Raw genomic sequence first — 25,124 nt, 5'->3', positions numbered from 1 at the left:
GGAAAGTGCAAATGTTTAGCGACTCACAGCTGGTGACCTCGCAGATAGAAGGAAAGTACCAAGCCAAAGGTCCTCTACTGATGAAGTACCTGAGTCGAGTTCAGGAAATTATGGCCGACTTTGATGAGGTTCGGGTTGCTCACATCCCACGAGGGGAGAATAGCCGAGCTGACATCTTGTCAAAGTTAGCCAGTACCAAAAATCCGGGTAATCACAGAACCGTGGTTCAGCAAAGTATAACAATGCCGAGTTGCGTGATGGTAGTAACCTCTGTAAACGACTGGAGGAAACCTCTAGTCGATTATCTGGAGAAAGGGATGCTGCCAGAGGATCGCCTGGAAGCTAGGAAGCTGGTCCGAGATGCGACACAATATGCGATCGTGAATGACCAGCTATTCAGAAAGGGTTTGCATAACCCCATGCTAAAATGCTTAAACTCGAAAGGAGCAGAGTACGTCCTTGCCGAGATCCATGAAGGAATAAACGGGCATCACATGGGTGGTAAAGCATGGCCAGAAAGGCCCTCAGAGCTGGTTATTACTGGCCGACGATGGGGGCAGATTCTAAAGAACATGTCAAGAAATGTGATTGTTGTCAGAAGCATGGCAAGTTAATCCTTTCACCACCTGAAGAACTGAAATGCATCTCGGCCCCATGGCCCTTCTTCAAATGGGGAATGGATTTGCTAGGACCTTTTAAAGCTGCTGAAGGGCAACTCAAGTGGTTGATCGTGGTTGTGGATTACTTCACAAAGTGGATAGAAGCAGAACCAGTCACCACAATCACCTCGGCTAGAGTGCAAAGGTTCTTTGAACGAAGTATTGTTTCGAGATTCGGAATCCCAGCCGAGGTGGTTACTGATAATGGAACGCAGTTTGCCGATAAAAAATTCCAGCAGCTAATGAAAGACCTACACGTCACACATTGTTTCGCATCTGTAGAACACCCACAATCGAATGGGCAAGCCGAAGCTGCCAACAAAGTGATTGTGGAAGGTCTCAAAAAATGAATGTTTGCTGCAAAAGAAAGCTGGGTTCACCAGCTATACTTTGTCTTGTGGGGTTACAGAACCAGCACCCAAACTGCAACTGGAGAAACCCCTTACAGACTAACGTATGGATGTAAAGCCTTGATTCCGGTAGAGATTGGAGAACCCTCATGTAGAAGACTGAATAGTCTTGAACAAGGTGAACAACAGAACAGTAGAATGCTTATTGAAGAATTAGACCTTGTGGATGAAGCTAGGGTCACAGCTCACTGCCAGAATATGATGGCCAAACAACAGACCGCATCAAAGTATAATAAGAAAGTGAGACCAAGGAATTTTGAAAAGAATGACTTGGTACTCAGGAGAGCAGATATTGGCAACAAGAATGCCAGAGATGGAAAGCTAGCTGCAAATTGGGAAGGACCTTACCGAGTTAGAGGAAAACTTGAAAAAGGAGCTTACATCTTGGAGACAGTCGAAGGCAAAGAAGTTAAACGGACCTGGAATGCAGATAAGCTGAAGACATACTACAGCTAAATATGCACTCCTCCGCTTCAATATTTCAAAATTGCATTTTGATTTAAGTTTTTTCCTCTACTAGGGATTTGACTAAAGTCGAATATGCCGGCAAATTCATGTAATTCGCAATTTGATATCAATAAATGAGGAATTTTTCTTTTTAAAAGATTTATCCTTGTCTATCTTTGATATATCAATATCAAATCCGAGGTACAAATATAATTTTCCATAGTGACTCTGATTAAGTCAAAATGTCACTATTTTGGTCATGATACCAAAAAGGGGGCAGATGACATTATTGTTTTTACCTTAGATAAATTGAGTTATGAAATTCAAATTCAATTAAATGGTTAAGTCAAAAGACAAGGTCCATTACATATGCAAGCTTACCAGAATGAGTAAGTTAAACAAACATGCGTCATCGAATTGACATAAAACGAAATCCGTATGATGCTTTGACCTCGGCCAGGTCATGAATTAAAAACTCGTATGATGCACGGGTTCATAAAAACAAATTGGGATGAAGTTTTCACCCAATAAGCATTGAAAAATAATGCAACCTCGGTATATCACTCATCAAGTACGAGGGTGAAATATATCTAAATACATCGGATTTGAATCTGAGCAACTTAGGAATTCCTAAAGCTTGGGACAAATCCGGGTATGAAGAGGAATGCTACCTCGTAAAGGGGCTTATGCATATGCCAAGAATGGTTAAGTCATATCATTCGATAAAGCAAAAAAGATTTGCCTAATCAAAAAAGAAAAAGCATTACAGCAACGACATGCTGAATTCTGACAAATCGACAACCTAGATAAATGCATCTACGGTGAATTCGGAATTAGGAGATGCAAAACGACATACCATAAGGCAGGATATTCAAAGCGAAATTGTATGTCTAGAAAACAAAATTAAAATCGGGATTAAACCGGCAATATTCAAGATAAATCAAAAAGGGGCCCAAAGGACCCCAACAAGTTATAAATCCAACCGGCATTCCGGCCCTTCATTTTGTCAGGCTGGCAGGATGATCTTCTAGCACCACAACCTCCTTGCCGGATTGGTTGGTCGACTCAACTTCCTTTGCGGGTTGGTTGGTAGCCTCATCACCATCCTCGACGGCAGCAACTTTTTCGGATTGTGAAGCCGAAACACGTGAAGGAGAGGCGGCAGCTGGAAAAATGATTCGACCATCAACAACATAGGCACGAGTGCTTAGGCCAACCACATTCAAAAGCAAATCTGGGTTCAGAATTTGCAGTTGGCTTAATGCATTATAAAAGGAACCAGTGATGGACTTTTCAAGTTCACCCCGGTAGAGTTGAGCTTCATCCTGAGCCTCCCTCAACTGGGCCCTGGCTTCCTTCAATTTGTCCTGCGTTGACTTCATCTCCCCTTCTTCCTTCTCATACGTGATTTTGAAATCACTCAGACTCTTGTTGTTGCAGGCATGGAGATATTGGAGCTTCTCATGATCACTTCGAAGTTGTGTCAAGGGTTCTTGTGCTTTTCCCAAGTCAGACAAACTTTGGGTATATTTTTCCTTCATCGATGAAAAATCTTCTTTCACCTTGAGCAACTCGGCAACAGTCTTTGCTTTTTCTTCCCGAGAGGCAGCAGCCTCATCAAGAGAACGAAGATACTTACGCTTCAACGAACGTAATGATCTCGTTAACCCAGACAACTTCAGGCCACCGAGCTCCAGATCATCCAGCACCTTAATTTCTTCAGCTATGAAGGGGTTTGCACTGGAGAATGACTCAGGGGACAAACTGCCTCTCGAATAGCATCAGACACCCCGGACTGCCATGCGGCATGCTTGGCCAAACCGGAACACAAAGAAGGAGGAGGGGCTTCCATCACTTGCCGAGGAGAGGAGGGAGGAACATTTTCGGCGGGGATCTCCTTGCCTTTGTTCCTAACTTGCCCTTTTTTTGTCACCTTGGCTTTTGTTTTGTTGACAGCATCCTTGTGCAGATTCAGCTCTGACAACTTCCTCTTTGTCCCCAATCCGGTGGAAGTATCCTTCTGCGATAACCTGGAGGGAGACTCATTCCTTCCCTTGGTCAATGCGGCCAACCAGCCCAGAAGAGCTTTTGGTTGCTTTTCCATTTGGGGAACTGAAAAACAAAATAATGAAATCAGCTGTTAAGCGCAATATAAAGCACTTCAATATAGCAATCAAACATACTTAATTCGGCATCAAGCTCCTCTTGAGACTTATAAATGAGAGACGCAATGCTAGCATGCTGATGCGTCTGAAGATATGTACCGATGGCGATCACGGTATTAATATCATTGGAGTCTAACTGGGATTCTTTAAAGCGGTAGCTGGAAGGAGGAAATTGGAAATGATCGGATGACCAGTATAAGGGAAATTTTCCCTCTACATCCTTCGTGCCACAGTTTTGGAGAAACCATACCTCCTTACCGGGATGCGCGCAAACCTTAAAGAACTTGTTTTTAAAACCTTTAAAAGACTCCGTGTAGACCTTAAAGAGTCTACGGCCAGGGACACCTCGGACAGTGATCCAACCTTTCAGTTCCGGTGGTTCGCGACCAGTTCGACAAGAGATAACTTGAAAGAAGAAAAAGAAAACCATAACGGAAGGATGAAGAACAAGGTAGGCACAAAATCGCTCAAAGGCCTTAACGAAACCCCACCCGTTGGGATGGAGTTGTGTAAGGCATATGTGAAGATGATTGAGTATCTCTATTTGAAACTCGGTCAAGGGAAATCGGAGTCCGAGTTGAGTAACGAAATCTCGGTAGAAGAAAAAGAAGCAAGGACCCTCTTCAGTTTCGCCTGAACATACGGGTTCGTCTTCTACATGAGTTACGATGTCAAAATTTTCAACCGACCCGACAGAAAGTCTAGCCACGTCCTCCGCAGAAAGCTCGGACGTGGTATTCAAAACCTCATGAGTCACCCAGGGAAACTGGGATATCAATGAGGCTGGCGGAGACCCACATTGCGACTCGGCAGAACCAAATTCCTCTACTACCTCTTGAGGGGGAGAAGCCATAAATGCCTAGAAAAATAAAAAAGTTTAAATCAGAAGGAAAGAATGGATATACCTGCGTCAAAAATACTAGAAGATGATGAGTCACTAGAAGATGAAGAGCTGGGCACGTCAGAAATAGTAATCGGATCATTGGCCCCACCAGATGCCGACATCGATCCAACAAAAATTCCATGCCGGCAACTTTCCAAAGTGGACTCGGCCAATGAGTCACATCCTTGCTCGACAAGCTTAGAACTCAGATAGACGCAAGAGTAACAGGGGACACCTCCTGAGACAGAGGAAGGATAGGGCAAAGAACGGATGTTGGAACGTGAACCCGAAGTGGTCATGGGCGGGAAAGAAAGCAAATCCCCAGGTTGAGAAGATGGAACTGAAGGACTATTTTTTATGAGACACTTATCCCGGGAAGAGCAACCTCTACCCCGGTGAGACCCTAACTCCCTATTCGACACCCTGTCCCTTCGCCGAGATCTACCACCACGGCAGCCTCGAAGCATAGCTTCCTGCTCTTCTTCTTCGGTCCTGGGAATCTCCCAAAGCCAAAAACGAGCACCTGGAGGAATCTTTTTGAAAAAATCAGGATCTTCCTCCCTCTGCCCTTTAAAACACAGAGCTGAAGAAAAAGAGTTTTTCCCCCTCATTTGGTCAAAAACTGAAAAACACTAAATGTCAAATAGCAAAGGGAGGAGGAGGAGAAAAGCAAGGTGATGACCATCAGCACGACAGGAGGGAACATACAACTTCTGAAAGAGGAAAACTATGGAAGTTTTTCACAGGTTCTGAAGAAATAGCAAAAATCGACGATGGAACATATACATCTTCAAATTTAAAAAGCATACTAGCAAGCAAATGTTAAAGCGCAGAGTCGCACAACAGAATCAACAAAAAGCTAAAAATATGTGAAATACCTGTTGAAGGAAGATGAAGAACCGAAGCAGAAATGAGGCACAAGACTTAGAAGACATGCACACGAAAGCAAACAACTAACGCTGGTGCACAATGCTCAAAAGCGAAACGAAAGCATGTAAGAGGGAAAGAGGGCTTATATAGCCAAGCAAGTGACCACTGAAGTGCGAATAGCAAAGGTCAGGGTTATTTAGGTCCTTTCACCCTCAACTTATAACTGCCACGATCGTGGGTGGAAACTGCAATCATCATGCGCGAAAATCATAGAGCAGAGGAGGCTAGGGGGCAAGGGCAAAACTGCCACTTCCCACAAAAAAAAAATGATTAGACAACTGAAGCGATGCTGCAATAAATGCGCACGAAACGCAATGACGACATAAGAACTGCTGCAGCACGCTAAAGCACGCGGGTTGGAACACGTGGCACAACGCAATGAGTATAGTTTGAAAATCTACATATGAGACAAGGTGTATATGAACATACAGTTGTTCACCGAGTTCGAAGCTGACGCTGGGGTAATAGTCAACTCACGGTTATTCCAGCACAGCTTCTACCCGGCTACAAAAGGAAGCAACAGGCATACATGCATGCCCCAATAACCCGGGTAAAATGCCGACGCGGGTTCTTCATGAAAACACCGACAGGATCATGCACAACTGTCAGCCAAATAAATATGCAGATACAGTCCGAGATAAGGAATACTGCTTGGGGGCAACCCGCAAGTGGGATTAAACAACTCAATTGTATTCCTAACTCGGAGTAGCAATACGGTTGACGCTCAACCAGCAAGGCAATACGAGGGAAATGGCGATGCACATAACGAAGGTAAGCACTCGAAAACAACACGTATGTCGACATTAGGAGGCAACCCGACAGCTTGACATTGTACCCGGCCCAAACAGTGGGGTACGCAAAGTATCTCACCGGGTTGATGCTCAACCCGTCGACATAAGGGGGCAAAGGACATCCCGTTAGAAAACAAATTCCCTCGTAAGCGGAGCATGCAAGTCTACAAAAACACAAACACATTCGGGAGTAAAAAACTGGAGAGATGCACTCATAAGTTCATCCCGACTACCCGGATACCCAGGTAGCCAGGCTGAGAGGCAACTGTTATGGACCCGTATAATGGGCCTATTAAGTAGTAAGCCCAACAAGGGTCAATCCAAGATATGGATTGATGCTAATAAAGGATAGATATCCATCAAGGATACTAATCCTAATACGACAACATAGCTATCAGGCCTGGACCCTCACCGTAGGAACCAAAGGCCCATCCACAGTACCTACAGGTAACCTCTATAAATACAAAGGTAAACCCTAAAGGTACACACATTCTCTCTCTCTTATTGTTATACTGTCAATGTGCACACACACACCCCATTGGCTAACGCCGTTATAGTATTCTGTGCACAGTGATCTGCTTGACTAGAGGGTATCTCCTTCATAGATACCTTGGAGAGGGCACCAGATCCAACATTAACGTACTAGCCTAATTGGGCTAGACATCTCTGTCTAAAGGACAAAACATTGACAATAAGACAAAATTTCCTGTTAGATTCTGAGGGGCTGTTTGGTTGAAGGATTCTGTTGAGAATGATAGATAAATGAGAAGTGGGAATATAAGAAACATCATTTGGTTCAAGGTGGTTCCTGACTTAGCTACCTAAATCTGAAAGCTAGCAAACGTATTTGCATATCTATTGCAACTGATATTGCCGACCAAAGTTGCCCTTTTTGTAGGTTGTATTTCTGAAAACCTCCATATTTGCTCACATCGTATATGTAAGAAAAGACCAGTGTACCCCTTGTTTGCCTAGCTACCTAAATCTGAAAGCTCACAACCAATATTTTATAAAAACAAGGGTATTTTCGTCATAGCACATTATTTCTCCATCTATATTTTACCAAAAGCCAAACATAGACTTTACAAAAATTACCTAATTTTCCCAGTAAATTTTTTTCCAACCAAACAATTATTTTTACATTTTCCTACCAAATTCACTTCTCAACCATTTCCCTACTAATCACGTTTCCATGTAATTCATAAAAATTTCTCGTCAACCAAACGCCCAGAATGAAATATTTCTTAAATTAAAATATTCATCCGATTTAGCCTTTCTAGAATCACGCTTCACGGATGGTGCTCAATTCACCAAACAATTTTCTTCTTTGCGATAGACATCACATGGTCAGAATTGAGATGAAATAATCACTTTTAAATGTCTAATTTGGTACATTAGCATCAACATATATTTTGACACGAATAAAGACAAAATAAAAATGGAGAGTAATTGTTTACCGTAAAAACAAATGGAGAGTGAAAAACGAATTGGAGGCACCAAAAATGCATAATATCTTGGCAGATATAAAATATTAATTAATAAGTAACAAAAATAATTTAAAATTTGACATCTCATTATATATATATATATATATGAGGTAGGATCTTTTGACACCGGTGTCAAATTTTAAACTTGACACTCATCTGAGAGCTGTTAGATAAAAAAAGATCGGCTCTGATTTGTAAGCATGTGACACCATTGATCTTTTTTGATCTAATGGCTCTCAGATGAGGTGTCAAAGGATCCTACCTATATATATATATATATATATATATATATATATATATATATATATAATGACAACTTAAATAATAATAAAAAAATTGGAACAAACACTGTATTCAATAATTTTTTTTTTGTCGATAGCTTTGCATGACAGGAAACTTTTTCCTGTAACATTATTGTTATTTATCCCATATATATATTAGAGAAATATTTCTGCAGTTAATGCAGATAAGTTATTTGCATTTACTTTCATAACGTTGTTGTTTTGAGATTGAAAGATTAAAAAATTATAATTATAAAGACTATAATAACCCTGAAATAAATTAAAATTACAAAATCACTATGATTTTCGCCTTAAAACGACGCCGTACTGGGTTTACTACAGATAACTTATCTGTAGTAACTGCAGAAAAAACGAACCCTATATATATATATATATATATATATATATATATATATATATATGGCTTTAATGTTTCTAAAGTGAATGTAGATAAGTTATCTACATTCTCTTCCAAAACGACGTCGTTTTAGGTTGAAAAATTAAAAAATTATAATAAAAAAGACTATTATAACCCTGAAATAAATTATAATTACAAAAAATTGCAGAAAAAGCGAACCCTATATATATATAGGAAAAAATATTTCTGCAGTTAATGCAGATAAACATTTATTCTCAAAGCGACGTCGTTTTGGTATTGAAATCTTAAAAAATTATAAATATAAAGACTATTATACCTCTAAAATAAATTAAAATTATAAAAACACCATGATTTCCGTCCCAAAACGACGTCGTATTGGGCTTACTGCAGATAACTTATCTGCAGTAACTGTAGAAAAAGCGAACCCATATATATATGGCTTTAATGTTTCTAAAGCGAATGTAGATAAGTTATCTACATTCTCTTCCAAAACGATGTCGTTTTAGGTTGAAAAATTAAAAAATTATAATAAAAACGACTATTATAACCCTGAAATAAATTATAATTACAAAAAATACCTTAATTCTCTCCTCAAAACGATGTCGTTTTGGGCTCAAAGTAGATAAGTTATCTACATTGAATGTAGAAAAAGTGAACCATATACATATATATATATATATATATATATATATATATATATATATATATATATATATATAATTAAATAAAATAAAAAGCGGAAAAGAGTATAAGATTAAATTAAAAATGAATAAAAATTGATGTGAAAGAGAAATTAATTTAGTTTTGCTTAGTTTGGTGGAGGAGACAAGCCACCAGTTGTTGCGGCTCTTTGAAGACAAAGGCAAGAGAGAGAGAGAGAGAAAGGGTTTAGTTTTTATATTAATTTTTAAATTAATAATTGGAGAAGAAGAAGAGTACTGAACTCTTGTGAGAAAGAAGAAGAAGAAGACAAAGAAAAGTGCTACGAACTAAAGAGGGGATCTCATCTCACTTGACAGTTGACAACACCAACACCAGTCGTGACCTGAGGTACATCTTCAATTAACTTGCTTTCTTTCTATCAGATCTTGCCCACTGCATTTGCATTTGCATTTGCATTTGCATTTGCATTTGCATTCAAATGGGAATATGTGAGGTTTGGTTTTTGCATTCTCTTCTTTCTTCGGTTGGATCTCGTAACATATTTGCATTTTGCGTTTTCCCTTACTGCCCCATGCCTACGGAAATTCTCAGATCCACTCAATTTTCCTTAGGATTAGGATTAGGATTAGGATTAGGATTCTTAAGTAAAGTAACTGAAATTCTAGAAACTTCCTCGCTCTCGTTATTTTTTATGTAGAATTGGTCTTCCGTCAGACTGCTAGAATAGATAGATGGCTTTAAATCACTGAATTTTGTTTCAACTTTCATAAACGACTAGTGCAGTGCTGGAACCAAATGCCTTCACTGTTCATTAGCATGCTTGAGGGCAAGCTTTGCTTCTTAATTCTTACTTAATGTACAATTGCTTCCATTGAATCCACAAAATGACTTTAATCTTAATGTTTCTCCTATTCCCTTGACTCGTAGTCTCGTACCCTTCGTATCTTCTTGGGATTTTGTCGTTGATTTAGTTACTTGAGTTTCTACCTTAAAAAATATAAAGCATCTGCCACGTGCCTCATGTTTTACACCAATCACGTCTTTAAATAATATTCACATTTACCGGTTTTTTGGCCAATCTATTTAATTTAATATTATTTATATTGGGTTTGAGTATCCTGTTCTTATGTTCTAGAAAATGGGGTATTGTGATTCTCTTACCTTTATTTTAAGTTTTCATCTGATTTCTATAAATGAATGTGGTTATTCTCACTTTTCTTCTAAGGCAAATATAACTTTACTACGAAATGATGGTAGCTCAATTGGCGCCCAGGGAACTGAGCAGGTGGGGGTGGGAGTATGTGTTTGATTATCCCCAGTACCGTCTTTGGGAGGGGTTTAAATTTTAAAGCCTTAATCTCGGGACCCGCTTCGAATTGGACTAGTCGCGAAGCGATGAACCGATGAGAATATCTCCAAAAAAATAAATATAACTTTACTTCATAAGTTTTTCAATTAATAAAAGGAATCGGATTTGGATACTTTGTATGCTTTTTCTCTAGATGAATGTAGAGATATCTGCCCATTAAAGTCTGGAATTATGGCTGAAATTCTGCTTTATTTGTCTTCTCAATTTCACTTTGTTGCAGTGATACTTTGAATACTGCTTCAGCACACTGGTATTGTTTCATATTGAGTTGCCCCTTTTGGCTGCTTTAAAGAAGCCTGATGGGTTCCAGATTCCCATCTCATCAGCTCAGCAATGGCCTGTATGTATCAGGTCGGCCTGAACAGCCAAAAGAAAGAACTCCAACAATGAGCTCAGTTGCCATGCCTTACACTGGTGGTGACATCAAGAGATCAGGAGAATTGGGGAAAATGTTTGATATCCCAATGGATGGTTCTAAATCAAGAAAATCTGGTCAGCTAAATAGTGCTCCTTCACGGACTGGTTCATTTGCAGGTGCTGCTTCACATTCTGGACCTATCATGCCAAATACAGCAGCTCGTTCTGTTTATACCACGTCGGGTAACATATCTTCTGGAGGCATGCATGCTTCAGTCGCAGGGAAGAAGACCAACTCCGGTCCACTGAATAAACATGGTGAACCAATGAAGAAGTCATCTGGCCCTCAATCTGGCGGAGTTACACGCCAAAACTCTGGTCCAATTCCACCTGTTCTTCCTAAAACTGGTCTTATTACGTCTGGCCCACTAAATTCATCTGGAGCTCCAAGGAAGGTATCTGGTCCATTAGAGTCTACAGGATCAATGAAATCACAGAGTTTCTCTGTAGCCCACAATCCAGCCATGACCATTCTTAGCCTAGATGATGAATATTCCTTCGGGAGGAACTTCCCAAAGCCAATATTGTGGTCTGTGATTTTGATTTTTGTTATGGGATTCATTGCTGGTGCTTTTATTCTTGGAGCTGTCCACAATCCCATTCTCCTCATTGTTGTAGTAGTTATTTTTGGTGCTGTTGCTGCCTTATTCACTTGGAATAGTTGTTGTGGGAGGACGGCCATTGTTGGTTTCATCTCTCGTTATCCTGATGCTGAACTTAGAACTGCCAAGAATGGGCAATTCGTGAAGGTTTCTGGGGTATGTAAATTAATATTGACATATACATGTATAATACTATTAAGCATACAGACATGGGAAAAGCATAATCACATAGACAACTAACTACCCTTGCTTTGCGGATTCATTTCATCTTTCATCTATTGATTGGTGGATAAATGATTTTTATGTAATGGATATCAGTGACTTGAATGGTTGGTGGGTGTCCCTTGTCTGAAATGTACCATTCTGGCTGTTGTTTATGTTGTTGTATTTGTATACATGCATAAATGAGAGAAGTGTTTCAATGATTTGCTCTTCCTTTTGAAGGTGGTAACCTGCGGTAATGTTCCATTAGAGTCCTCCTTTCAAAAAGTTCCTAGATGCGTCTATACATCTACAAGCTTGTTCGAATATCGAGGGTGGGATTCAAAACCAGCCAACCCAAAACATTGCCGTTTTACATGGGGACTCAGAGCAGCTGAGGTAACTGCAATAATCTGTTAAATTTTCTCTTTTTCAGTTTTCCGTTTTATCAAATATTACATTTGGGGACTCTTTATACACCTTGGTCATTGAGATGAATTAGATATTGTTCATTCTGGTTAAACTTACTTTGCTTATGCGAGCAATTTTTCATCTTTTCCTTCCTGTAGTTAAATCTATTCTGTTGACATAATCTTATAATCTCTCCTTATGTCTATCTATAATCTTCAATATAGCTTTATATTTACTTCAAATATATTGTAATAAAACTATTCCCAGGAAGAATTTATAGAGTGCTGAAGTTTGGTTTCTAGCAGATTCCTGCGCCATATCTTCAAGCTATTGAAAGTCAAAAGAAATTATTATTTCTCTTAATTTTCCATCTAACCTTTTCACTGAATGTTTTTTTCTTTCTTTCTTTTGATTGATTAGTTTGTTGGGGCTTTGAGTTCATGCTCTGTTAGCTTTTATCTGCTATTCATTATTTGAGAGTTTTCTCATTCTGTTACTAAGGATATCTTCCTGCCTGATGTGATACGAGTACTTTGTATGTGTCTGGTTTCAAATATGATGATAAGGTCCAACCAGAATTATAGGATACAAAAGAAGAAGATATGGAAAATTATATTGATAATAGTTGATTCAACTGGAATACAACTCAATACAGTAAAACAGAGCAAGATTTCAGCAACAGATATGAAGAAAACTGTAAAATAACAAGAAAAAGGAAAAGATATTCCAAGAGAATTCAAGAGCTCCTAGTCTCTCCCAAATGCCTAAGTCCCAGTGCCAAAGATGATGAATGTCTTTCCATGATCCCTTTTTATGCAACAGAATTGTAGCTCTAGAAGCTTCCCATCATTGCACCACATCAGTCATATCTTAATCGTTTCTCCTACTAACTAAATGGTGAATATGTGCTGCTGACTCAGCAAGTGATAGTGGAGATGAAGATCTTCTATAGCTCTCCCTACAATACACCCTTATCTTCTTTGGCTCCCTAACCTATGATCAATAGAAGTTCTGGTTACCTTCTTTTGAGCTGTTTTATTGTGTGGACCAGACATGCCTGTATCAAGATGCAACTTGTGTATTTAGAGATTTTGCTGTCTAATCTATTGTATCGAGTATTTTAATATTCACCCTACATTTACTTAATGCAGAGGCATGTGGTGGACTTTTACATCTCTGATTTCCAGTCTGGATTGAGAGCATTGGTTAAAACTGGCTTTGGTGCCAGGGTGACTCCGTATGTTGATGATTCTATTGTAATTGATGTTAACCCAGCCAATAAAGACATGTCCCCGGAGTTTCTTCGATGGCTGGGAGAGAGAAAGCTTTCAAGTGATGATCGGATAATGCGATTAAAAGAAGGGTAAAGTACTTATCTTGCTGAAGAGTTGAAATTTTCCAGGTTATACATTGGTGCAAATGGAAACTGTTGAGGTTAAATAAACCCTATCCATCAGTTGTTGGGGAGGTGTGAAAATAGACATTTTGCTAGCGGAAACATTTTATTATTTTTGGGGTTAAACTTGTTGCTAGCAATTAACATTAACTGTCTTCCATGTGCCAAATGTCTGGTATGGGACCAAGTGTAGCCCAGTACATAATTTATGTTATGCAACATGGTATTAATGATGATGAAGCAAAACTCTTTAGTCTTTAAGCTTCAATATTAGAAACTTGGGGGTAAACCTGGGTGGGTAGGATACTCTTATAAAACTGCCATTGATTTTTTTGTAGGTACATCAAAGAAGGTAGCACAGTAAGCGTAATGGGAGTTGTTCAAAGAAATGACAATGTGCTTATGATTGTCCCTCCACCTGAGCCTTTGACTACAGGATGCCAATGGGCTAAATGTATATTTCCAGCTAGCCTTGAGGGTATTGTTTTGAGATGTGAGGATACATCAAAGATTGATGTCATTCCAGTGTAGTTGCGTGCTCCAGAAACCTCTTCGGTATTCTTCTTTGAAGAATTATTTTCATATCACATAAAAAAAAAAAATTGAGGGTTGAAGTTGTTTGTATTTTGTAAGTTGGTAAGTGTGATGATTCTACAATTGGCATCGGTGATTTTCTTTTTCGCACACTCAACTCCTAGTTTGTTGTATAGCTAATGAAAAAATATTATTCGTTTATTTTTCCTAAGGAGTTTATAACTTGTAATGGGTGTGGTTTTTGAAAGTTGTGTTCTAGCTGCTTTTAATTGTCAAAGGAATCTGTCATGCATGATATACATTTGCCTAATTGGTGAATTTTGAAAGAGGGCTACCATTTAATACTTTTCCTTCTTTTTCCTCCATTCTGAGGTCTATGGGAGGGAACCCAATGATATGCATTGTACAAACAATAAAATGGTATGCATGGTTAACTATTTCGCAAAATGATTATTATTATTTTTTTAACGAGTACATATCAAAAAGTCACTGAAGTTTGTACTGTGCGACATAATATTGTTATATTAACATTCAAATAATATGAACTACGGATCTTGTGCATGAACTATAAGAAGAGGGAGTGTGGAACGTTTATTGTATTCTGTACTCATTCCTTGTCCTGTTCGGCAAGAGCAAATTACTAATTTTTCCACTGTCTCCAAAAATCTAGATTATTCTGGCCATTGTTTTCATTTGTTAATGCTGAGGGATGCTTACCGTTGATTTTAGATGGTGTTTGGTACCCAGTATTTTTTAGGATTTTTAGGAAGTTGAATTTTTCTAAATTTTTAATTTGCGGATATTATCGTAAACTGAATATAAAAATTATATTTATGAAAATCGAGATTCCTGAATGAAAAAAAAATTCTCCTCTAACAAACGCCCTCAAAGGAAAAAGGCACTGGAATTGTAATTTGTAAAGTTTTACTCAATTATTTTTTATTAAATCAAAGGCTGGGGCGCGTTGCAGGCTATTTGACCATTTTGCCCCTCATTAATTAATTAATAACCATTTTGCCCCTGATTCGAAACTATCTATCAATCTGTCCCTCTTTAATCGACTACTTTGCATGTTTAATCGACTAAATGGTTGTTGGGAGATTTAATCGACTAAATCTCCCTATTTAATCGATTAAAATCATACTGACTTATTTTTGTTGTCAAATATGGAGATTTAACAGCCATTTTTTTGTCTGTTTTGGCCATTTAGTCGATTAAAAATGCAAGGTAGTCGATTAAAGAGAGGCAGATTGATAGATAGTTTCAAATCAGGGGTAAAATGGTTATTAATTAATTAATAAAGGGCAAAAGAATGAAAAAGCCGCGCGTTGCACTCTGGGAGCGTTAGCTTGTTTTATATATTAATACATTATAAAAATTGTTTCAATATTATAGCCATGGTTACATGTCATCTTTTAATATCACTTCTTATAATTAATTGTCATGATAACAACTTATTTTTAATTTATTTAATTGAGTTTTGATTTCTTTAATTTTTTTTTAATTTCCATCTTTTTCATTTTTTGTTTGAAATTTAATTCTAAATTTATAATATGTAAATAATTTGATAAACAAAATTAAAAAAATAAAAATAATAATTGAATTTATTAATTGTTAAAAATACTATTATACTTGTTTAATTTTTTAAATTATAATCTTTAAATTCGTACAAAAATAATATAATAATTATTAATCATAATTAAATATATTTTAAATACTTTTCAGGGGAGACATTAAAATATGCCCCTTGGTGGCAGCGATCTCTCACCATATCAGTTGTTACAAGAAAGCACGACACGTTTTTTGAAAAAAAAACTTACACGTTTTTCGAAAAAAAAAATTACACGCGATCAACATTTTAGGACACGCGGTCATACTATAAAACTATGTCATTTTATAGTGTAAAAGCGTTAAATATGAAGAATTATAATCATACAAAAACGGAAATAAATATTAAATATTAAATATGGGGAATCATAACCATACAAAGGTATAAATAAATATAATATTTTCATTTTCTACAATTAATTTTAAAAGTAAACTTTCTTCATCCCAACCAAAACGACGAAGTTTTTAGGTGAAGATACTAATGCTTATATGCAGTCACATTACAAATCATATTGCCTATATATATATATATATATATATATATATATATATATATATATATATATTGGAACGAAATCGTTTGATATCAAATCGTCAATCAACGATTATCATTTATTGGGAATCAAACATATTAATTCCCAATAAATGATAATCGTTGATTGGCGGAAATAAACGATTAAGATTTGATATCAAAATTTAAAGTTTGACACCGATATAAAATGATAATCGTTCATTGGTGTCAAAGTATCCTATCCCTATATAAATATGGGGAAAGATATTGCGACAACCAAGTTGTGTTACTACTAAGTGACTACCAATCAATCTCACCGTTAGATCGATTATGTTGATCCAACGGTTATATTTATTTCCATCTTTGTATGGTCATGATTCCCCATATTTAAAGTGAAAGCATTAAATATGGGAAATCATAACCATACAAAGGTGAAAATAAATATAAAGTATTAAATTTGGAGAATCATGACCATACAAAGATGGAAATAAATATAACCGTTGGATCAATATAATCGATCTAACGGTAAGATTGATTGGTAGTAACTTGGTAGTAACACAACTTGGTTGTCACAATATCCTTCCCCTATATATATATATATATATATATTTCGGATCCTTTGTTTATAAATTCTTTGGGGAGATGGGTCATTTTGAAATTTAACACCTCATCTGAGAGCCGTTAGATCAACAACTCTAATTTGTACGCATGTGGCACAATTGATCTTTTTTTATCTAACGGCTATCAGATGAGGTCTCAAATTTAAAATTTGACACTGGTATTAAAGGATCATATATATATATATATATAGGGAAAAGTGTTTGTCATTTTAAATGACATAAAGTTATGTCATTTTAAGAGAAAGATAGACACAAAAAAATATTTTTTATTTAAAATTTAAATTAAAAAAAATCACCGATTTTCTCTCCCATAATTTTCATTTCTTGTGTTCATCTCTCTCTTAAAATAACATAACTTATGTCATTTAAAATGACAAACACCAAACTCATATATATATATATATAATGAGATGTCAAATTTCAAATTATTTTTGTTGCTTATTAATTAATATTTTATATCTGCCAAGATATTATGCATTTTTGGTGCCTCCAATTCGTTTTTCACTCTCCATTTGTTTTTTCGGTAAACAATTACTTTCCATTTTTACTTTGTCTTTATTCGTGTCAAAATATATGTTGATGCTAATGTACCAAATTAGATATTTAAAAATGATTATTTCATCTCAATTCTGGCCATGTGATGTCTATCCCAAAGAAAAAAATTGTTTGGTGAATTGAGCACCATCCGTGAAGCGTGATTCTAGAAAGGCTAAATCGGATGAATATTTTCATTTAAGAAATATTTCATTCAGAATCTAACAGGAAATTTTGTCGTATTGTCAACATTTTACTGTGAAGCATATCTATTTGCAACCTAATACTAATTTTACTGTGAATCTAGAACGAAATTTTAAAGCATAGTAGTTTTTGTAAATCCAAATCATAGCAAGTTGTTGCTGCAATTATGCAGACGATATGACTTCAAGCAAGTTTGCCTTTCTTCAGAGGCATCGTGTGTGTTTTTTATCAACTTCCACATTGCCCTGACTTTTCCTCTTTTCCTTCATTTCCTTAACTTTAACTTTCACATCCAAATCCTCAATAACTTTTCCTTTGCCTGCAAAAGGTAATAATACAAGTAAGCACAAAGTCATATCCAGGTAACAGAAGGTTCTAGTTAATGGTGTTACCAAGGCGAAATTCGAGAGGAGCTTGGTCAGCATTTGACTCAAATATTACTCCATTTTCCTTCAACTTTTCAGTCAAATAAATGCTGACCTGCAAACAAAGACTACTTATTTAAATCAAATCGAATATGCAATTCTTTTTGTTAAAACTTCTTACAGGTAGCCACTAAGATATTTTAAATCATTTAAAAGAACTACCTTTATTCCTGTTGCACCAATTTTTGCATCTTCCCTCTTGTTTCCATCCTCCTCCATTGTCTCCCTACTTTGCTCAACAGATAGACGCATATTGCCCTGACTATTACTCCCTACTTTGCTCAACAGATAGACGCATATCAGATAGACGCATATCACAATCAAAACAAACCAATAATACATGTCAAAAACAATTGTTAAAGAAAAGATGCGTTTGTGTAATAATTGAAAAATCAATTTCCAGATGTAAGATGATGAAATTGATGTTAACTGTGGTTATCATTCATGAAAATAAAAAGATGTTTGAAGAAAGGATTCAAAATTGAGGAAAGAAGAAATTGGTTTTCTAATCAATGAATATATGTACTGAAATCAGCTAGCCATTTATCGAAATGCTTTTCAAACGATCATGTAATTAGTTTTTCAAATAGAGGATTCTGCCAGCCTCAACCTACTAAATTGGTTATTCACTAGATGAAAGACTCATAGTAAAGTGGTATGGACAATAAACTCTTAGTTAGAATTAATATAACATCATGTAATTAGTTTTTTTTAAAATGAATGCCGCAAGCCGGCTAACTTGGATTATTCACTCGAAGAAAGACATGGTTTATTAAAATGGAGACAAAATCAAGAAAAAATTGTTCCCTTCATTGAGAGATTAACATAAATATTTGAACGTGCCTTCACTAGAATTTGGAGATGATGGGAAAACCTCTGGATCACTGTCACTGTGATTAGAAATTAAGGGGAAAAAATTGGATTTACACTTACATTTGATCTTTTGATAGACACACAATGTCGCTATCAAATCTAATACATAAAAAAGGAGGACGCAAATCCAAACAGGAAATCCAAGCAAAGATTTGAATTCTACTAAAGAATAAGTTTATGTGATGTTCCTAATCAAATTTTTCCTGAAAAATGGAAATCAAGTTCCCATTCTTCTGAATGAATTTTAAAGGGAAACCCCACTGCACAAAAGACTTCCCGACTTTGCAAAAGTACGGGTGAGAGTCAATTGTAGATAGCTTTACCCTTCTGGTAAAAAAGGAGTAACATTTCCACTACTCCAAGACTCGCCCTTCTCTTGAATACATTTTGTGTTTCAATTATAAAAAAAGTAAACCACAATGCACAAACGCCCCCCTATGAGGTCAATAGGGATCACGGTTGATTATACACAGTCTTACTATTTTAATTTTAGCAAGAGATTCTTTCCTACACTGAATAATCACAAAAAAAATCAACCTTAAAAGGCTCTCCCTCTATGCGTTAAAAGTATACCCTAACAAAAAAAAAAAGGTGTAAAAAAACAGGAAAAAGAGCGAGAACAAAAATAAGGATACGAAACATCGTTGATGTTGTTATGGCGGCCACTAGTGTAATAGTAACCAGAAAGATGAATACTCCAATAACTGAGAAAATAACTTGTCCAACTCCCCTGAGTTTCAGTTTAAATTTCAATGAGTCAGTAGTTCCAGGATTCAGACAACACACACATAGGGCTCTTATTTCCAAAACTACACTGCAGTGTGCTTATCGCTGTTGCAGTGCCCAATCCCAAAGTGGCCTACAATTATTTTTTTGCATAAACTATTATCAGTAATAATATAATTGCAATAAAATCAAGAGAACAACACTACACACACTATTACCCTTGAAATACGAAGGCATCCTTTCAAGTCATTGTGTTCAAGAGTAAAAGGCTTTCCTGGTTTTACTTCAACACCTGAAAATGAATCAATCAATGAATCAATAAATGAAACAATGAATAGTAGTTAGTTCCACACAGAAATGCATAAACAACTTTCTTACCCCAAAAATTCATGTCTCCTTCACCGACGCAAAAGCAAAACCCTAAACCCACAAATGAGATGTTTATATAAGAAAAAAATATATTTATATAAGAAGAAAAAAAAAAAACTGGAAATGTTTAACGGACCGCTACTGTTGCAATAACTAGAGCTCTAATAAATAAAACAATTTAAACGGGTCATCCTGGCTCGTTAGGCTCTAGCCACGCGGACTAGGGCTAAAAAGTTCACAGGATTAAAAAGTCCCCATATTAAACATCCCGGACGAGTCATATATTAAATTAAAACTTTTTTTGCAGCTATTAAATTTTATTATTTATTATTTACAGAACGATAAAATGTCATTTTTTATTTTTTATTAAAATTTAAAATTGAAATATATTTATTTTCATTGTGTATATTTGATAATTTGAATTGCACTGCATTTAATACAATCGAATATTTTATTATTTAAACAAAAACATAATTAAAAAGTATATATATATATATATATGTGTATTAAAAACACGGTCATTAGAAAAAACGTAATTAGTGCCTGTTTGGATCCTCTCTTTTTTAAGCTAGAAGCTACTTATAAGCATAAGTTAGGCCAAACAGATTTTGAGAAAAACTCTTATAATGAAAAGCTCTTCTTTTTATAATGAAGAAAAAAACAGAAAATTAAAAGCTATTAGGAGGAGTTTTTTTTAAGCTCTTATATATTTTTCTTGAATTGTGTGCTTTTTTTTAAATGAAGAGTGATAAAGATGGAGAGAGAGATAATTTTCTTGAAATATGTGCTTTTAAGTAATTTTTAAGCTAAGTTTTTTATGTAATTTTCAAACAGCTTTTAGCTTCTTCTTTTAAGCTCTCTTTTTTAGCTTAAACTCATAAGTAACTTCTAGCTTAAAAATAAGAGGATCCAAATAGGCTCTTAGAATACTCTGTTTAATCAAATTCCAATTTTTTATAATTTCAGTTTTTGCTTTATACTCTTTTCCCACCTATCAAGTTCAAGATTCAAATTTAAAAAGTTTGAATTATATACATTAAATATTTCCCCCCCAATAGATATCATAAATAATATTATTAATATGCTTAACAATTTTCTATGCAAAAAGTAATGATAAACATTAAAATAGTCTGTAAAATACTTAATGGCAATCATCTTTTTACGATGCAGGAGTTGAATGATCAGTGGTCACTGAATGGTCATTCATTTTTATAGTTATTAAATATTTATATTTTATTTTATACAGAATGATAGATGTAATTTTTTTTATTAATTTTAAATATTATTCGAAAAAATAATTTTTAATCTTTTAATTTATAATTTTTAGATTAGATTTACATATATATATATATATATTTAAAATATTTATGTTAATTATTTTTTGTAAGAAAATAGTATTTTTTTATGCAGCATTAATATGGTTAACAATATGTAGAAAGTAATGGGATGACTTACTTTCTTGGGATAGCTTACCAAAAAAAAATGAAGTAATGGGATAATGTCTACAAAAAAAAGTAATGAGATAGTAAATGAGTTGTCTGCCACCAATAATTGTTCAAATGTTTTCCCACCCTTTAAAATTCAGATTCAAATTCAAAATCAAAATTCAAAATTCAAATACAAATTTAAAATTAAAAATTCGAAATTGAAAATCAAGATTTCAGAAAGCAGTGAGATATTATTAATTTGAAAATTTTAATGCAAAAAGTAGAATGACATTATATTAAATGAGTTGTCTGCCACCATCAATTCTTAACATATTTTCTCAATTGAATTTAATTGCAAATTCAATTTTATTTAATATTTTTCTTTTTATTCTTTTTTACCAAAGAAGAAAAGGTTTTAAATATTTTGTAGTGTGAACACAAAGCTGAAAGTGAAGGAGAAAGTGACACGTCAGCAAACTTGCCAAAGAATGACATTCCTTTAGAATATAAGAAGATTTGTTTTTTTTTTGAAAAAAAGTAATTTTTTTAATTACAGTGAATCAAGGTCAATAAAATTTGAAAATTTTATCCAATAAACTTTTTTTAGATTTAAATCGTAGGTTGGGATGTTTTTCGTAGTTAGAGATTTGTTTTTTTTTTTTTTTTGAAAAAAAGTAAATATTTGAATTCCACTAAATCAAGATCAATAAAATTTGCAACTTTAAATATTCATCCATAAGAACCAAAAGTTTGAATCAAATTTAAACTTTTTTTAGATTTAAATCGTAGGTTGGATGTTTTTAGTAGTTAGAGATTTGTTTTGTTTTTTTTTTTAAAGTAAATATTTGAATTCCACTTAATCAAGGTCAATAAAAACCAAAACTTTAAATATATATCCATAAGAACCACAAGTATTTTAATGTCTAAAGCGGGGTGAGGTGTTATGGAAGAACAATGTTTGATGCATATTTTAATGTCTTCCCTTAAAAGTATTTAAAATATATTTAATTATGTTTAATAATTATTATATTATTTTTGTACGAATTTAAAGATTATAATTTAAAAAATTAAATAAAGTATAATAGTATTTTTAACAATTAATAAATTCAATTATTATTTTCTTTTTTTAATTTTGTTTATCAAAGTATTTATTTAGAACTAAATTTCAAACAAAAAAGATGGAAATTAAAAAAAAATAAAGAAATCAAAAATCAAATAAATAAATTAAAAATAAGTTGTTATCATGAAAATTAATTATAAGAAGTGATATTAAAAGATGACATGTAACCATGTCTATAATATTGAAACAATTTTTATAATGTATTAATATACAAAACAAGCGTAACGCTCCCAGAGTGCAACGCGCCCCAAGCCTTTGATCTAATAAAAAATAATTGAGTAAAACTTTACAAATTACAATTCCAGTGCCTTTTTCCTAAAATCAACGGTAAGCATCCCTCGGCATTAACAAATGAAAACAATGGCCAGAATAATCTAGATTTTTTGAGACAGTGGAAAAAGGGTTTTATAAAAGTTATGTTGTAGGAAAATTGATTGTGCTATGTTATAGAGATTCTTTTTGCGTGCCGTAATTTTTCTTTTCTTTTCTTTAAAACATGCGGATCCCACAAAATGTTGTGTGTAGAAAAGTTGTTGTGATCATGTTAAACGATAGATATAAATCCCGTGAAAACATTAGTAATTTGGTCTTGCCGAACAGGACAAGGAATGAGTACAGAATACAATAAACGTTCCACACTCCCTCTTCTTATAGTTCATGCACAAGATCCATAGTCCATATTATTTGAATGTTAATATAACAATATTATGTCGCACAGTACAAACTTCAGTTACTTTTTGATATGTACTCGTTAAAAAAATAAAAAATGCTTGGAAGAACAATGTTCCATTAGTCCATTCAATAAAATCTCACTCAAGAGTCAATACCAGAAGAAGCTCAATATTTTTACCTAAAGGGGCTGTTTGGTTGAGGGATTCTGGGGAGAATGATAGACAAATGACAAGTGGGTAAATTGGAAGCCCATGTTTGGTTGAGAGAGCATCATGATTTACCTACCTAAATTCGTTTCCTAGCCAACCAGTTTCTCCATGATTTTTAAGGCAGATAGCCAGCCAAAATAACCCTCTGGTGAGGAGGTATTTGCAGTTATCTATGTTTTGGTCATATTGTGTTATTTGTTGAAAGACAAGCGTACCCTAGAAATTAATCCCTTGAAGCTCAAGCTCAGACTTAAGCCACTTACAGAAGCGCACCAAGTTGGGATTTTTTCCATGAAATCCAATGTAAACATCACAGCTTCTGAGTTTGGCATTGGAAGCAGGGGAAACAGGACCTTTTGCAAAGGAGATTCTAGGGACTGGAAATGAGAATGAGATGCGTGGAGGAGCTGCTTCAGGAACTGGAACACATGTCACATATTTGAGCTTTGTATCGGCAGTGTCATCAGAATACTCGTATAGATCAGAATACTCTTCACCTTGTTTGCTGCTGCTTCCAATCTTAATTGTAAGTGTGCTAGAGATTGCAGGGTGTGTTCCATTGATGACTTGATTGTGTTCTCTTTCACCTCCGCCTTCTTTGTATGCGAACATTGTGACTGTCTGGAACAAGGTCAGTGGTGCCGCTTCTGATGGTTGCTCACCGGAAAAACTCGACACTTGCAAAGACAGACTTTTTCCTTTTTTTAACATATGGACGTTGCCTACACACACGATTTGCAAATGACCGTTGGGATATTTTTAACATAAAGGCCAGCAAGGCTGTTTCGTCATTTAAAAAAAAAAAGGATATTTTTGTAATATCATATTTTTTTCGCATCTATATTTTACCAAAAGCCAAACATAGATTTTACAAAACTTATCTAATTTCCCCAGTAAAATATTTTCCTACCAAACAAATTTTTCTTACATTTTCTTACCAATCTCACTTCCCACCCATTTCCCTATACATAACATTTCCCTATCATTCATAATATTTCTCCTCAACCAAACACCTCAGGCATATCATCATCCAATCATCTGAATCTAGATAACAGACACATTTTTTTGTTTTTTCCATCAATCAAAACTAAGACTAATCCAAACAACAGAGGAAGCAACTACGATTAGAATTGCGTGACAAAAATAAAGGGAAATCAAACACGGATAATCTTAATTTTTATTTCAAATTGGTAAATACAGTTATTAATTAAGGGGTCAAATTTAGAGTAAGATAGCAAAACTCAACCTAGAACATGCAACAAAAATAAAATAAAATTTTTGTAAGCAAAAAAACTCAATCCAGAAAAGAACTCCAACAATTTTATAAGCAAAAGCCAATGCCAAAAAAAGCTAAAAAAATAAACAGTTTCAACAATCATATGAGAAGTATAGATGTTTGAAGTATTACGGCCTAATTCTTTCCATGCTTGTTGTTGAACATTCGAGCTTGAAGCAAATTTGCATCGTAGAATCGATTAAGTTGAAAATATTTGAGTTGGTGCGTTCTTGCCTGGAGGGCCGGCCCGCTAATATATTTTTATAATTCAATTGAAATTTTATCCTTCTTCTTTTATAATTAAATTACTAAATCTGATTTCAATTTTTGTAAATATAAATTTGTGAAATTCCAAAGACTAACGACACTAATCCTTGCAAAAAAAAATATTTATATAAAATAGTGACAGTTAGAGATGGAAAACTGGGCTCGGCCTGGAGGGTTGGCCCGCTAATATATTTTTATAATTCAACTGAAATTTTATCCTTCTTCTTTTATAATTAAATTACTAAATTTGATTTCAAT

At 35.0% G+C, this 25,124-nt stretch overlaps 2 protein-coding genes across 5 annotated transcripts; one reads left to right on the top strand and one right to left on the bottom strand.

Annotated features, from left to right (window-relative positions):
* Positions 1-9,377: 9,377 nt before the first annotated feature.
* LOC133286209 (uncharacterized membrane protein At1g16860-like) lies at positions 9,378-14,352 on the top strand. The gene is made up of 5 exons (XM_061483598.1): positions 9,378-9,482; positions 10,685-11,639; positions 11,928-12,083; positions 13,247-13,458; positions 13,830-14,352. The coding sequence occupies exons 2-5, from the start codon at positions 10,764-10,766 to the stop codon at positions 14,020-14,022; spliced, it is 1,437 nt and encodes a 478-aa protein (XP_061339582.1). The 5' UTR covers positions 9,378-9,482; positions 10,685-10,763; the 3' UTR covers positions 14,023-14,352.
* Positions 14,353-17,332: 2,980 nt separating this feature from the next.
* On the bottom strand, positions 17,333-20,010 carry LOC133286211 (peptidyl-prolyl cis-trans isomerase FKBP53-like). 4 transcript variants are annotated; one of them, XR_009748097.1, is made up of 7 exons: positions 19,905-20,010; positions 19,745-19,818; positions 19,436-19,659; positions 18,767-18,817; positions 18,090-18,195; positions 17,895-17,982; positions 17,333-17,821 (listed from the first exon to the last, which is right to left on the bottom strand). XR_009748097.1 is itself a non-coding variant. In XM_061483603.1 (6 exons), the coding sequence occupies exons 4-6, from the start codon at positions 18,177-18,179 to the stop codon at positions 17,706-17,708; spliced, it is 294 nt and encodes a 97-aa protein (XP_061339587.1). In that variant the 5' UTR covers positions 18,180-18,195; positions 18,767-19,659; positions 19,745-19,818; positions 19,905-19,999; the 3' UTR covers positions 17,337-17,705. The 4 variants fall into 4 exon arrangements, 3 of the variants coding, with proteins under 3 accessions (XP_061339587.1, XP_061339586.1, XP_061339584.1); XM_061483603.1 differs by having other exon boundaries at positions 17,337-17,821; positions 18,767-19,659; positions 19,905-19,999; XM_061483602.1 differs by having other exon boundaries at positions 17,341-17,821; positions 18,090-18,817; positions 19,905-19,994.
* Between the last annotated feature and the right edge of the window lie 5,114 nt (positions 20,011-25,124).

The sequence above is a fragment of the Gastrolobium bilobum genome, unplaced genomic scaffold (assembly GCF_033153095.1).
Source record: "Gastrolobium bilobum isolate Gb01-03AN ecotype WA unplaced genomic scaffold, APGP_CSIRO_Gbil_v1 utg14755, whole genome shotgun sequence".
Lineage (NCBI taxonomy): Eukaryota > Viridiplantae > Streptophyta > Magnoliopsida > Fabales > Fabaceae > Gastrolobium > Gastrolobium bilobum.
Note: the sequence above shows the minus strand (reverse complement) of the source record. Positions and strands in the feature narration are given on the sequence as shown.